Here is a 15,866-nt window from a genome sequence, read left to right on the forward strand (position 1 = left end):
TTTATTTCAATTATTGATGCATGTTTTAGGATTGAGTTTTAGTTTAATGTATTTCTCTGGTGTAGTTTATATGGTTCCTGCCCAAATATAGTAGTCAAACTGGGCATGTAAATGTGATTTGATCAGATTGGATCAGTTTAGCGCGCATCTAAAATAAAAGTCATATCGTCTTTAAATCCTTTTATATTGCCAGATCTTGTTAATTTCAATGATAAATTTCAAAGTGGAAAAATTTCTGCTATAAGTGATTATCAATAAGGGAAAAGCTGAATGTATGGGGCAGTAACTCTTGATTATCTATGGGTAGATTATCTAATCAGTAGATTATTTGTGCTTAATAACAGCCTTCTTGTGCCTGATAACATCGTTTTGTATCTTAAGTTTTCAAAGATTAAATTTTTCAAAGAAATACTATATTTTTGTTCTAATCAGTAGTTTACCTTTGCCATTATCCTTTCTTCTTATTTAATTGTGGGATGATACCCCTTTATAATGCCTAGTGATGAAATGTTGGCATATTATGAGATGGTAAAGTGATATTTGCAACTTTAGTACAGCAACCCATTGTATGGAGTAGAAAGCCAGCACTGATGTAAGCAACTTGTGAAATGCAGTAAAGCAACACAGGATTATCATTTGTTAATGTCTTGGTTTAGAACCAATGTGTTCTCATTGTATACCTCTTAGTTCCTGAATTAAACTTCTTATTTCTTGCACCTCTGAACAAAAGGTAGCTTGTACAAAGCTCAAAGTACTCTAAGTTGAAACATACGTACTGTCCTCTTCAATTGTGGACAAAATGGTAAATTTAAATATTTTCTGGTTACTTTTAAGCACTAACAACTGCACTAATTAGTTTTAAAGCATTCTTTTCAAACCATACAGTTTCAAAGAAATATCTATGCATCTTACTGGATTATGGTGTTTGTTAGTGTATTTTATATTAATGGTATTTGACTTCTAATATGTCCAGTGTGCTACAAAACAGTAGCTGAATGTGAACGTTGCTGTCCCTAGGGTTAACGATTGTATTCTACGAGTAAATGAGGTGGATGTTCGTGATGTGACACACAGCAAAGCAGTTGAAGCACTGAAAGAAGCAGGATCAATTGTACGGTTATATGTCAAAAGAAGAAAGCCAGTCACAGAAAAAATAATGGAGATAAAACTTGTAAAAGGCCCTAAAGGTATGTAAGGAGTATAAAGCTTCTGTTTCACAAGAGGATGGAGCTGATTTTTGGCATTTATTTGTCAAAATAAAACAATACCTTGCATATGAAGCTCTATGAAATGCAGAGTAGTGCATGTGAAGACAGTGGCACCTTAAACAGCTCTGAATTCTCATGCACGTGTCAAAAACTGTTCTTATAGAATGCATATTTTTCTTTCAAATAATGAAAATGAGTAGCTAAATTATCTATGTTATATGTTCAGTAATTTTTAAGTGACTACACGATTTCAGATGAATTGCCTAGAAAATTGCCTTTGGGAGATTTAAAACATTTAGGAAAGGTATTCTTGAGCTTTTATAAGTAGAAATGGTGGAAGATAGTTCCAACGTGAATAATGCGGCTTTAACAGCACTGTGTATGCATTTCACAAGCCATGAAGTGAATCATTCAGTTTATTTTCAGAACGTCTGTGAATGTGACTGCTTATCTAGAACATTCTGGGAAATCGAGAAGATCACTTCAAAGCATCCAGTGTTTCTTCAGCTACATCCTTTACGTATACCTACACACACACTCGCTCACACTGTGTGTGTGTGTGTGTGTGTGTATGTAGATATGTGCGTATATATAAATCAGTTGTGTGTGTGTGTGTATATATATATGCGTGTATATATTTGATAAAGGTAGCATTGTTCTTTCTGTAGTTATTAATCTAATCCAAGCTAGAAGGTTTCTTGAGTACTTGCTTCATTTTCACGCAGGTCTTGGTTTCAGTATTGCTGGTGGCGTAGGAAATCAGCATATACCTGGAGACAACAGCATCTATGTAACCAAAATCATAGAAGGAGGAGCGGCTCATAAAGATGGCAAGCTTCAGATTGGAGACAAACTTTTAGCTGTAAGAAAGTCACAGTTTGTTTTATGAGTATTCACTTTTAGGTCTCCTAAGAATGTGAACCATGTTGTAGTTAAGCTGTGTATCGGTGGAGTTAGTGGAATGTATTGTAGTATTTCTTAGAAATCAGTAAAATACTGTTCTTCCAGAAAATCGGTGATAAAATTAAATCTCTGCTATAGTCTGCACAGTCATTTCAGGAAGTCTGAAACGCATACTTCGGCACAGTGCTTCATGCGAAACCTGTAATAATCAACGTATTCCATTACTGGTGCCTGCTGTTAGTTTTTGGAGTCTAAGTGCCTGAAATATAAACCAGCATTAATGGGGTCATTTTTCTCTTCTTTCTCTTCGCTTCCTTAAATAAAATAATAATCCCAGAATGGAGAGAAACTCCATGCACTGCTGTAGCTAGCCAGCCTATAGTGAAACTGCTGTTTGGATTGGATTTCTGTTTTTTGTAGTACCCTTGAACAGTTTGGTTTTTGATACTTCAAAGTTGAATTTTCTGTGCAAGAAGGTAACATTGCTTTTAGCTTCCCTAAATTCTATCAGAAAATCGTATTTGTATTCCTTGCTGTGTTAGCCAATTGTTTATGTAGCCTTTTGAGGAAAGACTTGTTGTTGCAGCATTACAAAGCATCTTTGATACAACTGGATCAATTCTGTCTGTGAGTCATAATGCGGACTCTTAATGGTAGAAAGCTCTAGTGAGCATCCTGTGTAAACTGGCGCTTTTACATTGAGAACTTGTTTATTTTTTTGTGTTTAGGTGAACAGTGTTTGCTTAGAAGAAGTTACTCATGAAGAAGCAGTGACTGCCTTAAAAAATACCTCTGACTTTGTTTATCTGAAAGTTGCAAAGCCCACCAGCGTGTTCATGAATGACAGTTATGCCCCACCAGACATCACAAACTGTAAGTTCAGCTTGTCTTTGAGATGGCTCTTCTACATATTTATTTCCATTTAAGGCTTTAACATATGCTATCTTAATATTAACTTTTTAAGCTTTTAAAAATTATAGCCAACAAATGTGAAAATCTGGTATTAGTATGAGAAAGCTGATTTAAGGAGAAAAATTGTAGTCCTAAACTAGAACAACATCCTAGAGCTGGTATGCTGAAAAGCCGGGAGCAGTGGAACTGTCATTCTGTTTGTGACTGCACCCTAGTTCTAGTGACTTGATATTTCTGATCAGTTGCAGATGAATATGAGGAGAGCAAATGCTGAATTCTCAGGACTTGTGAAGAGTAACAAAGATAACACTGTAGATAGATCCTCAGCGTCCTGTGAACTGAGGAAAGGAGAGGATGCTGTTTTAAGTAGAAGTCAGTGATGATCTGACTTTTTTCTGCTTTTCTACTTTTTCATGAGATGCACAAATACTTGCATGAGCTATACTGAGAGGAGGGGAGGCTCTTGTCCTGTAGTATCTCCCTGGAAATTTATTGCTAAATTCTGTATTAACTTACTTGAAATTTTGTTGCAATTTTTCCCTGCCAGTTTCCAATAAATATGTCAAGAACAGTGAATGTTACATTGAAAATTGTTGCAAGGATAAAGATAGAACTTAGAGGAATATGTTTTTGAAGTTAAACATTCCAACACAATGTTCAGAATTGAGAAAACTTAAAGAAAATTTAAACTTTATATATTCCTTGTTCTGTTTCTTCAAGAGAGGTATTACCATTTTGTATTTGGAGAAAGAAATGAGAAAGAGAACTGTATTTCTCCAAGACCTGACCACGTAAAGCCCTGGGCAGGCTGGTCTTTTTGAGAGCGTGTACTGTATGCTGGGACTAAGCGTTCAGATCTGTGCTCTTGACGTGCAGTGGTGGGACTAAGGGCTCTGGTGGCTTAGCTAGCAAGCTGCTAAAGGTTTTGGTGCCATTTGGCAGATCTGAACTGTCACATCCTGAAATGCAGTCTTAGAGGTAAATGACTACTGACTGGTTAAAACACTGTCCTGTAAACTTGCAGCTTAGATGTTGAAAGGATTTTTCTCAAGTCTTCTGAATGGAAGGAGAAGCAATTGTAACAACAACTGCAGAAGCAACTCATCTCAACTGAAGAATTGCTGTTTGCTGATACAAATTCCAGTGCTACATTAAATGCTTAAAACATCAAAAAGATTCACTCTTAAAATGCCAATAATAAATTGGAAAGAATGTTTTAATATGTTTTATTGTTTCATTGGAAAAGAGGCTTCCCTTTTCTCATTATTCTAACTGATCTCTTTTTTTTTTTCCTCGTTTAATTTATTCGTTGTAGGGCTTTTTTCTCTATAACCAGAGATTTGAAAGAAGTAGGTTTCAGGAAACTTTTTCCTTACTGAGAAATAGAAAGAATTTTAAAATACCTACTTTTGGACTATTTATTTAATCTTATCTTAATGTTTCTTGATAATAACAAGATAATAACAAGACCAGTCCTGTCTCACAGCACTACTGAAAAGAGTTCAGCCCCTCCCCTTGATGACATGAGTCTTATGAGAATTGACTACAAGAGCTGGGCCTCTTCAGCCTGGAGAAGAGAAGACTGAGGGGGGATCTTATCAATGTCTATCAGTACCTGAAGGGAGGGCATCAAGGGGACGGGGACAAACTCTTCTCAGTTGTCCCATGCGACAGGACAAGAGGCAATGGGCAGAAATTGAACCACAGGAAGTTCTGCCTGAACGTGAGGAGGAATTTCTTCCCTGTGAGAGTGACGGAGCCCTGGCATAGGTTGCCCAGAGAGGTTCTGGAGTCTCCTCCTCTGGAGATCTTCTAGGCCCGCCTGGATTCAACCCTGTCTAACATGCTCTAGTTGACGCTGCTTGAGCAGGGGGCTTGGACTAGACAATCTCCAGAGGTCCCTTCCAGCCTTACCCATTCTGTGATTTTGTGCAGCCTACCATCTTCTCCTTTTATAAAGTGGGGTTTTTTTCATTGAGAAATTAAAAGACAAACTCCCGAGTGTCATGCCACTCAACTGCTACCAACTTCTACTCGAGACCTTTATCTTAAACTGTTTAGGTTCTTTCAGAAGATCATACAAGGGACACTTCCTGGCTTCTAGAAGTTATTCTGCCTTTTGTCCTTTGGTGGTCTTTGACAAAGTGCATGGAGTGAAGCGCTCTACCTTTGAGTGCTCTTTTTTTTTCTTTTCTGGTTATGGTTCACTCAGGACAAGTTTTAGCCTTCAGATCTTTCTTCTTTATGTATTTCAGAAGAGCTGTAGGTATTGCCAAACTTTCTTTATGTTTTTGTCCTTTAAATTCCTTTCTGATCCAGGTTCTTAAGAATTCAGGCCTTCTCCTGAAGGGGTGGTACCTATTATTCTTTTGCTATTGCCTAAACATGCACAGAAGCTGCCTCTAGACATGCCGCTTACGAACACTGCTGAGATGAAAAACCCTGTATGTTGTCTCAGTATATACCTAGACTACTTACTGCCCCTACTGCCCTTAAACAAACAAAAAAAACCCCAAGCATCTAACAGGCAGAGTGCACAGTACCTGTCAGGAATCTACTGATCGCTCTGCGGAACGTGTTGCAGATTGCATGTGATCCTAGTTTGTGTGAACATGATAGCTCACTCATGATTCCATGAAACATCAAATTCAGAGTTTTATTTTCTTATACTTTCTACCAGAGTTGGTCTAAATTTACTTGTAGGACTGCCTCACTTTCCTTGTTTATGGGTGAGCTCTGTATTTAAAAGGAAGTGTTAAGAGTGTTGAAGACAACTTCTTGAGCACCATATCCACAAATTCCAATAGCTAGGCTTGCTGTAAATTCATTTTTCTGCTACAACTCCTATAGTAAAAGCACCAGCCATACAAGAGTACAGCTTTGTCAGGTGTTCTGATCATGCAAAAGATGGCCCCATGTAAATTAGCATCTGTGTAGGTACTCAATCATTTGAAATGTAACACTTCAGTGAGGTTAGTGGCCTCAAATCCAAGGACATTTGATCAAGAAGTTGCTGAGATTCTGATTTATGGCAGTGGTTATCAAGAAGCTTACAGGTCCTGCCACTGTATTTCATTGTATGTACCTGAAGCTGAAAATTGACTTCAGTCATTTGCTATTTATCACAGCTAATGAAAGCTTTTGTCTGCCTTTGGGGAAATTAGTATTGAAGACATTATTAAAGCAGAGTTGGAGCTGTCTGACATATGAACATTCAGCAGACACAGTTCAAATTGCAGTGCAGGTGAAAAATGTGGCTCGTGGTTGTGTGCCATAGCTCTAAAGACTGTGCTACACTTTTAAGACTGTACTATGTGTGGGTGATAAAAGCTTGACCTAGCTCCTGACAGGCTGGAATAGTTGATTGCTAGGCCTGATCTAGTAGTCATCTCAGGAGGATTTCTTTTAGCTCCTGGAGTGTGGATTGCTAGCTTACACTGTTGCTTTACCGGAATCTCTATTTCCTGACTCATGCATAACACGGTTAATGAAAGATTGTTATTTCTGGCCACACTGCCACTTGAGTCCTGTTCTCCTCTGTGGCATTCAGTCTCTGGTAGACTGAAAAAAATGAAATCTTCCGTTATAGGAAGCATGGAAGTTCCACAAAAGCTGTGTTACCTATGGAAGAGTAGTAATACTGTACGTGGACAGACCTGTGAATTGATGTCATCCAGCTATCTAGAGACACTGAGAGCTGTGTGGTTGATAATAACTATTAGTCTTCTGCAGTAAGTCATCAGTAGGGAGTATAAATCATTTCAGTAATCTGTCTATAAATGTTGGTCATTAAAAATCAGTCTAGGAATAAGTGTCAAGTAACTTATTGGCCTAAATGTTTTAAAAGTTACTCAGCTGAGCTACTACTAAGATCATCTGGGACTTATAACTGTACAGTGCATATTATAGAATATCAGACTCGGAAAAGCATTTACATGTTTTTGAGGGATAAACAGGACTTGTTTTCTATACAGATATTAGTAACTGAAGGCAGTTAATGATAAATTTTAACTGCTAGTCCATATTGAATTATTACATTATTTGTCCTCTGTGTGTGCGTTGATACGGTATTTTTGCAGTGCATTAAGAATTAGAATACTACAGAGGAGCTAATAATCAGTTTTCTGACTGGAGACACAAATTCTTTTTTGCTTAAACAGCTTAAATATGGGAAGAGAAGAGCATGTCATAACAGTAAATTGCAATAAGATTCTTGGTTTATTTCCTACTTTAGCGACTATACTCAAGATTGGTGTCTTCACTTTTGCCGATAATAGCGAAGTCTTCATCATCTTTCTGTGTAGAATTGTGGAATTGTATAATGTCAAGGGGGTTGGATTTGGAAATGGAAATTCTCCTTAAGAGCTTGTCTTTTCTCATGTACCATTTCAGATGTGATGTAAATTAGCAAGTTAATCTTATGGCTGTTGTTTTATGCTCATCCAAAATGGTTTCTTGCATATTAGCTTCCATAGTATTAAAGAATACTAATTTTGGAAAAGGACCTGACATTGCGAAGCACTTAGCATATGTAAAACCTTATTAAAGGATATAGCTAATGCTGATGTGGACTAGTCAACAGGATGCAAAAAGTGGATGTGTCCAATACAGAAATATAATGCAGCTTCTTAACTACTTAAGGTTGTATTTTCCTGGAATTTTAGTATGCTTTCTTTCTACAGAAGTGTTTAAGTTGCTAAACTGTTCTGCTGCATCTGTTGTGGTTCAGCTAAAAGACATGTACTTCACGCACAAGTCTGTAAACATGGAAATAAGTCTACTGAGCCTCAAAGTACAGTTTGCACTGGTTTGTTTATTCCTTTCTCCTAGTAAACTGATACTTTTTATCTCAAAGCATAGGAGATGAAATAATTTCTTCTTTGTTTTTTGATGTGTGTTGTTGGCTGAATGCAACTCCTAGCACCTGTACTTCTCCCTAAGGAAGGATTGCTTTGCTCAGTGTCTGAGATGTGTTACATCCCTCCCTCTTCAGGCCTCATAGTCAGAATGACCTGGAGGTACTGTAGAAATGCTAGGGTGCTCTGCACCAAAACACTGCAAAGAAAGAGGTAGGCATCTTGTCAGTTTGGAAGAAGTGTAACTCTGGAATGTCACTCTTTTTTTTTTTAACTGTTGCTGTAACGTAGCACTTTCAAGAAAACAAAATTCTTAAATTCAGTTAAGTTAAAGATTATTTAAAAGCAGATCAACTTTCCAGTTACTGTCCTTATGCATAGATGTCTGTTATTTCAAAAAGAGAAGTTCTGTACAAGACAGTCAAACTTCAAAACTTGCTTCCTGATTCAAAGTGTGAGGAGACTGGTGAATGTGTAATGTGATACAGTATCTTAGAAGTATGGTGTTTTTATTCTGTCATTTAAATTTTTATGTTCCATCTGTAGAGCAGATAGCTCCATCTGATACGATTTTAAGTTCAAGATCTTTTTCATTAATTGTCTTACTGCTTATTTTTCCTCTCCCTTCTTTGAAGCATATTCTCAGCCAGTGGACAACCATATCACTCCACCTGCTTACCTGGGACAGTCCCTGCCCCCAGCATCGCCAGGACGCTATTCACCAGTTCCCAAGGGAATGCTTGGAGACGATGAGATTACCAGGTAATGAACAAGCAGAACTACCTGTTACATTAGTTAACCAGGAAAGCTCACAATATGTGTTTGTAGGCAAAACGCTAAAGAAGAAATAAATATAAATCTAACACTTATAAATATGGTTATAAGGAGAAAGACTGTTTTAACACACATGAGTCCAAGAATAGGAGTAAAATCAGAGCACCCTGCCAAAGTGCTTCATGAGCTGACTGAGGTGGTTTCAGTGCTGTTTATCAATTTATCAACAGTGCTGATTGTGGGATCATTCCCGATTGCTCCTAGCTGAGTTCAGGAGGGCATAGCTTAAGCAGTTTGTAGTTCAGGCCAGAAGTGAGGCATTTGGGTTTAGAATTTTTCATGGATCAGTGATTACTGCTCGTTTTAAAGCAAGAGATCTTTTTTGTTAAAGGAAAGGATTTGTTTTGATGACTTAGTAAATCCAGAAAGGCTAGGAAGCTCTTAATCCTTTTTTATGAACAGACCATTCCTTCACTGATTCCATGGGAGATTGTATTAATCTTTTGTTCACCATCACTGATAAAAGTGAAGCTTTTCTAATTTTATTACCCTCCTGTAAGTTTAGAGATGTAAAGCTGCATTTTCAGAATGTTGTTACTAAATTCTGTGTCATATTGTCATCTGATACGGAAAACATTGCTCAGTTTCTGAGGCAGGGTCTGCCCAGGCTTGGAACGTACATGGCATAATAAATTGGAGAATTATTTTTAGTGTATTGGAAGATGAGAAAACCTTGGATATGTCCTTCGTAGTTATTTTACACTTGGAGTTAGGCAGACATGTTAGCCAAGGTGACTCTGTTCTGCCGATAGCATTACTGAGTTTATATGAGTTTATATCTTTCTTTTAATATTACTGTAAGAAAAGCCTTTTAGATTTCTTCTGAAATCTCAGACTACCTAGAGAAGCTTCAGGGTTTTTTTCCTGAAATTACTTGCCCTTCTTCCAAAAAAGTTTGAAATATCATATATTTATATTCTCTGAGAAATTTTTTAATGTGTTAATGTAAGCCAGAGCAGTATACCTATATTTTCACTAAGCCATGTATTCATAATAAAACCATACTTTGAAAAGATGAATCCGATGGTTGATGAAAGTGAAATTTGGGAATTTGATGCTGAGCTGGTTGACAAGATAAGGCAAAACTAGAGTGATTTTAAAGAGCAAGCTGAAGTTCTGGGTTTTGGGTTTTTTCCCTAAATTTCACCTTAGTTTATCCTAAAAATTAATAATTAACATTTCCAGATACTTAAGAATGTTTGTTAATTGTTCTTTAGTGCTCTCTAGTGCTTTTTAAATGCAGTACACAGTTGCTGGACTTTAATATTAGAAATTGTTCATTGGTTTCTGAAAACATCCGTGCTTTTTTTCCATTGGCAGGTTAAAATTTTTTTGGTGGTTTGTTTTGTTTTGTTTTTCTTCACTAGAAATGGACTTTTCTAATGGGAAGAAATTGTGATACAAAGACATTTAGATCAAACTTTTTATGATGTTATGGGAAAAAATGTAGGTCTCGGATTTTCCACAAGTGTGCAGCGGTCACAATACCATACTTTCTCTGTTGTGCCATAACTGGTGTTACTGCTCTTTCCTTTACTCATAGACTACACATTTTAGTGGGGAGAAAAGCAATGAGCAGGGCCTGGAAGAGTAAGACCAGGCTATATTAAGGCTCTTAAATTGTTTATTCTATTTTTATTTATGACTAGTGACCAAGACCCTTTTTTTCTTTCCTTTAGGGAGCCTAGAAAAGTTGTTTTGCATCGAGGATCAACAGGTCTTGGTTTCAACATTGTTGGAGGAGAAGATGGAGAGGGAATTTTCATCTCTTTCATCCTTGCAGGAGGGCCTGCTGACCTGAGTGGAGAGCTTAGAAAAGGAGATCGAATAATTTCAGTAGGATTTCTTGCTGCTTTAGTATTCATTGATTTATTTAAATCTTCTTCTTCCTGAATATGCATTAATATGGATCGTATGCAGAAGAATGTCATTAGCTATGCTAAATTTGAAACAATGAAAGGATAATCTATGTATTTCAAAATATCATTGAAGTTTTTGTTTGCCTCGGTTTCTCATCTGTAACCTGATGAAAGGTAGCACTTTCCTACCTCAGTGATCTTTGTTCAGACTTAAGGTTATCGGCTGTTAACTTCTCTTAGTCTGGTAACCAGCATATATATGTCCAGATTGAAAGACTGCAGCCTTTGGAAACAAGCCTTTTAACAAGATGAAGACATTTGGCAGTAGTGTCTGAAAGCTGATGCTTTGCTTTCTGGAGTATCTGTGGAACTTTCTGATAGGCATAGTAAGACCCATCTCGGACATGACTGAGAGCCTGTTCAATTTGCTAATACTGAAGGTCATAAAGATTTTATATGTTTTTTCTTAAAATGACTTTGTTTATGAAGAATAATTTCTTAGGCATTTAAAATGTGAATTGGTGGTTATTTAAGAGGGTGGAAAAAAATTTAGCTCTGCTGCTGTTAAAATACTGTTACTGAAGTTTATCTGTATTTGAGCAGGGTTGTAACAACTGTGAAAAATGCAATTGCTGCAGTGTGACACAAATTTCTGCTTCAGACAGTTTATTTCTGCCATTTTTATATCTCATGCATTGAAAACAATGCCAGACAGTTTCATGGAAGATGAGGTTCATCCCTGGCTTTTGAATGTAGTGGTCTGTAGCTAAGCTTTGGCTGGGGAAGTCCTTAAGTGTCTGTTGAAGAAAGGTGAGATGATGACCACAGAATATTTTCTCTGTGTGTCCTTAAAGAGTGAAGAAGGTCTTAAGCAAGAAGATGATTAAGTGTAGCGAGCACAAATTCATGAGGTTATATGATAGGCCTGCTACAATATTTCTTAACATATGGGTTTCTGTGACTTTGAACTTCAATAAAAATCAGTAATTCTTGCTTGTGTTAACTGGGTTGTAATGTTGGAAACAGGAAAATCTTTTATAGCATGGGAACTAGTTTGCATCCAGTTAATTTTTGATCATGTGACCCTATATTCCATAATGATAAACATACAATTGTTTTGAGAAAGAGTTTTTTGTATTATTCATAGGTAAATGGAGTAGACCTCAAAGCAGCAACCCATGAACAAGCAGCGGCAGCCTTGAAGAATGCAGGCCAAGCAGTAACTATTGTTGCTCAGTACCGTCCAGAAGGTAAGGTAGTTGCTGTATGCATTCAGGTTTCACTTTTAGGATTTGAAACTCAGAGAAAGATAGGCCACGGTGTCTTCCCCCTCCTTCCTACCAAAGCCCCGTTGTGAGGAGAAAAGAAACAAGCTATGCAATAGACAAACAGATGCATGTTAGCATAATTACAAGTGAACAGACAGGCATATTTGAAAGAGTCGGTGCCACAACTTGTTTTTTTTTCTTACTTTGATCATGTTCACAAGTTTTGACTTTTTCAGTAAAGTCAACACCGTCATAAAATGAAAATTTGCCTAGCAAATCCAGTGCTTAATAGGAATACCACATTGTTACTTATATTTCACTGTTGTCTTCAGCCTTTAATATTAAGTGGTTTTATTTTCCTTTAGTGCTTGAGGGAGGATAAAAGATTAATTCCTTCTCTGTGTTGATTCAGCTGACCTAAGGAAACTGTCAGGATTTCATTTCACTGTATCATACTGAGCTGGTATTTACCCAATAATTTCTTCTGATCCAGATTAGACTGCAGTTAATACTGAGTATCCTGATCTTTGTGGGTTCTGCAGAAGCCAAATCATATTGCCTCATCACAGTACATGTATTTGACCTCTTGTATTTTCATAGCATGTTTCAAGTGCTGTTGCGTTTTAAGACTTGAACAATTCAGTACTCTGATATGTGATCCTTGAGTCTTTAGAGCCATTTATTATTATTGTTATTATACATTACTATATATGTAACAATACATTATTGATGTATTAATATGAGCTGTGATAATGGTTTATTACAGTATCACCCTAGCCTCCCCCCCCCTTCCCATCATCATCATCATTGTATTTTCACTAACCCAGGAACTGTCAGTAATGATGCCAGCAGATTTATTTGTGTCTTGCTGGTGGTGTGAATCCCTGCAGCCAACCCATGTTAGCTTTCTTGAGAGGGTGTGTGGCTTGTTCATGTTCTGAGTCTGCAGATCTTTGAGTGCCGCAGTTGTTTCCAAGAATGCTCATGCTGAGGCTTCCTTTTAGAAAGAATAGTGAGGTCAGCATTGATTCTGGAGTATTTGCTTTGCCTTTGTGTCAAAACTGGCAAATACTGATACACGTTTGGCCTATCCTTTGCAAGTGCTTCAGGATTCTCACAGCTGTGTCAAATTGTCACACCTTTCTGTTCTTTCTCCTTATTCAGTAAGAAATAAAGTATATGCTTATATTTGCCCATGAGTTGTCTTTTTGAGCATCTGGCCAGTTATTTATGCAATAACGGCATTCCTGGTCACTGTTTCTTCTGTGAGGGAGATAGGATGAGATGTGATTCTAGCAGCAGAATGAATGTTTTCCTTGTAGAGTATATCCTAGGACACAAATGATTATTCTCATCCCAGTGTGTCCAAACTTCATTTGAGTGAAGCAGTTTTTCTTTTCTGGGGCTCATGCTTTTAAAAGTGGATCTCCTAATACTTCAAAAGTCAGAACTCCTTTTTATAATCACAGAACTAAGCATTTCAGATGATACGTGATCTTTCTGCATTAGAGAAGCAACTTCCTTCATTACTGCTGGTCCCAGTAGGTAACAAGTTTTCTTGAAACACATTTTGAGGTGGTTAACTTGGGGGTATTTTGAGTCATTTTACAGAGGTTTGCCCAGTGTGTGCTGCTGCTCTTACAGATTTGTCAGCAACTGTCATTTCTAGACTTAAAACCTGGAACTGTATTCATTCCTATGTGTTTACTGAAACATTTTGGAATGAGCCTGAATGCAATTGAGCTGTACTGAGAGTAAGGTTCTCATAAAATATTTTAAGGCCTGTTTCAGAGGATGGTTGTTTCTTGAAGTGTCTTGAAGTATTGTAGGTGGACATGTGACACATCATTCAAAAAGGAAAATTTCTTTAAGATGTGATGACCACATCACATCTTTCTCTCCAACATACTGCTTATATCTCTGCTCCAAATGGAGAGTTTAAGAAACATGTTTTAGCTTATTCTGCCCTTTTAAAGGATGTCACTGAGAAGCATATCTAGGAGTATTTTTCCTATATTGAGAACCATTGCAATTTGGAGGAGGAGTGTGAGTTTTGACACATGGACAACATACCTCAGAGTTCTAGTTTGTCTAGTCTAGTCTTACTTTCAGTTTGACATCTCTGCTTGTCTTTTCTTATTCCTCAGAAAGAGTGGTTGAATGGAACTCTGGCTATCAGCCTCTCTCATATCTGATGTGGAAAGTAACTTGGATCAGATACTTACTGTTCATGGCTTAGGGAGCAGTAAGGAAAGAATACTTCCTTAAAGATTTGTATCCATTTGTTATCAGAGGGAAGCAGTCTAGTTGAGATTTGGCTTTCCAAATAGAAAATATGATCCTGCTAATCTTAATGTTGAATGTATTTGACAAAAGTGCTTATGTTTGATCTTCAGATTTTCTAACTTACAGCTGCTGATGGTTTTCCCCTCACTTGATTCAGTTAAGTTGGGAAATGATCTACATATATCTAATTTTTAATAATGTCATTCAAAAAAGGTAAAAACTATTAAAATGAAAGTTCATAAAATTATTGTTAGTCTTCAGTGTTTCTCAGATATTTCCCCCAAAAAACAAGCATATCAGTTTATTTGAGAATCAGTTGTAACTGCTTGTATTGTACATGTGTGTTACACTTGTGATTCCAGCAGGATTTTAGTAAAAGATGCTGACAGCTAGGACAGATCAAGGAGATTCTAGACATCCATCAGTGCTCATTATAACTGAGTAAATAGATTCAGTATGATAAGAGCATTTGGAAGTCATTTGGGATCAGCTCACATCACTCCCTGTAATTGTACATGACAGTTTGCATGTTCATAGATTTGGTGGGGAATACTAATTTATGCTGTAACATCCTACCACATCAATTTTCTCTTCTATTATACTAAGTAAAATTTTAGCAACTTACCAGCACTCTTTGGGATAGCTAAGTGCCAAATAGGAAATGTGAAAGCATTTTCCTGTTTACAGAAGAGCCTCTTCTATCAGACACCACTTTTCTGTAGCTATTTGACTACTTTTTCTTTGTACATTTTATACTTTATCTTGCAACAGACCTATGCTCTATTGCTATAAAATGTTGAGTCATGGACTGGGTTGTACTCACACATACCTTTGTGGTACTACATGTGTGTGTATTCACATATAAATATATAAAAATATGATATATAAATATATACATCTCTTAAAAAAAAAAAAAAAAAAGCAACAACAAGCTCTATAGTAGCAGAGACCACTGAGTTTGATGGATCTGCTAAGGCTTGGTGCTGCAGAGTGGTGTCCATGCTGGGAGAAGATTAGGAGACTGGGAAATGGGAATTCTGTACAGAAGGTAGTATTCTCATTTTCTTTTTGAAACTGTTTCTCCTGCTTGGGATAGGCATTTCTATCTCTTTTCAGGATATCATTCCTGAACAAAATTGCTTTACAACATTGCTTTACAGTGAGTTCCAATGGAAATAATGCACCATGACTTGCAGCAACTTCAAAGAAAGTGATGCTGCTCCAGTATGTAGGAGCATTTGATTGGGCATTTCCATTTGTAGACGTTTCTGAGCCATTTCATTTTCGTGTTGCTCCCTGGCTCTGCAGAGACACTACAGAATCATACTGCCTTTTCCCTTTTTATAGTCTCTTTGGATTTTCCAGAGATGTAGGTATCACAAGGAAAATTGTGATACAGGTATGGAAAACGAGAGGAAGTTCTAAGCGTGCATCTGGTGGGAGTGGAAGATGGTGAGAATTATGATCATAGTATATAGCAGTAGCACAGGAACAGAGGAGTCTCAGTGCTTCAAGGGAATGTAGTGAGGGGAAAAGCAGCAAGGAGGAAGCATAGGAATGTCCAGAGGTGTTCCAGAGAGCTCACTTTCCTCTTCCCCCATTATTATGTCCATTCAAATTTAAATGTTATCTGAAATACTCCTGTTCTGTGTTTTGGAGATGACCTGATAATGTAAGGCTACCTCAAAATTCAGAATTTTTGGAAGATCAAAGTTTTGCTATTCTGAAAAGGCTCAAAGT

At 37.1% G+C, this 15,866-nt stretch overlaps 1 protein-coding gene across 5 annotated transcripts in view; it reads left to right on the top strand.

Annotated features, from left to right (window-relative positions):
* DLG1 (discs large MAGUK scaffold protein 1) overlaps window positions 1-15,866 on the top strand; it is a 164,665-nt gene that overhangs the window by 109,335 nt on the left and 39,464 nt on the right. For all 5 annotated transcript variants that reach the window (XM_062582390.1, XM_062582391.1, XM_062582392.1 and 2 more), the window contains 6 exons: window positions 1,018-1,187; window positions 1,934-2,070; window positions 2,840-2,984; window positions 8,515-8,641; window positions 10,393-10,549; window positions 11,720-11,822. In XM_062582390.1, the coding sequence (XP_062438374.1) occupies window positions 1,018-1,187; window positions 1,934-2,070; window positions 2,840-2,984; window positions 8,515-8,641; window positions 10,393-10,549; window positions 11,720-11,822 (839 nt within the window). The remainder of the gene's footprint in view (window positions 1-1,017; window positions 1,188-1,933; window positions 2,071-2,839; window positions 2,985-8,514; window positions 8,642-10,392; window positions 10,550-11,719; window positions 11,823-15,866) is intronic.

The sequence above is a fragment of the Rhea pennata genome, chromosome 9 (assembly GCF_028389875.1).
Source record: "Rhea pennata isolate bPtePen1 chromosome 9, bPtePen1.pri, whole genome shotgun sequence".
Classification (NCBI taxonomy): Eukaryota; Metazoa; Chordata; class Aves; order Rheiformes; family Rheidae; genus Rhea; species Rhea pennata.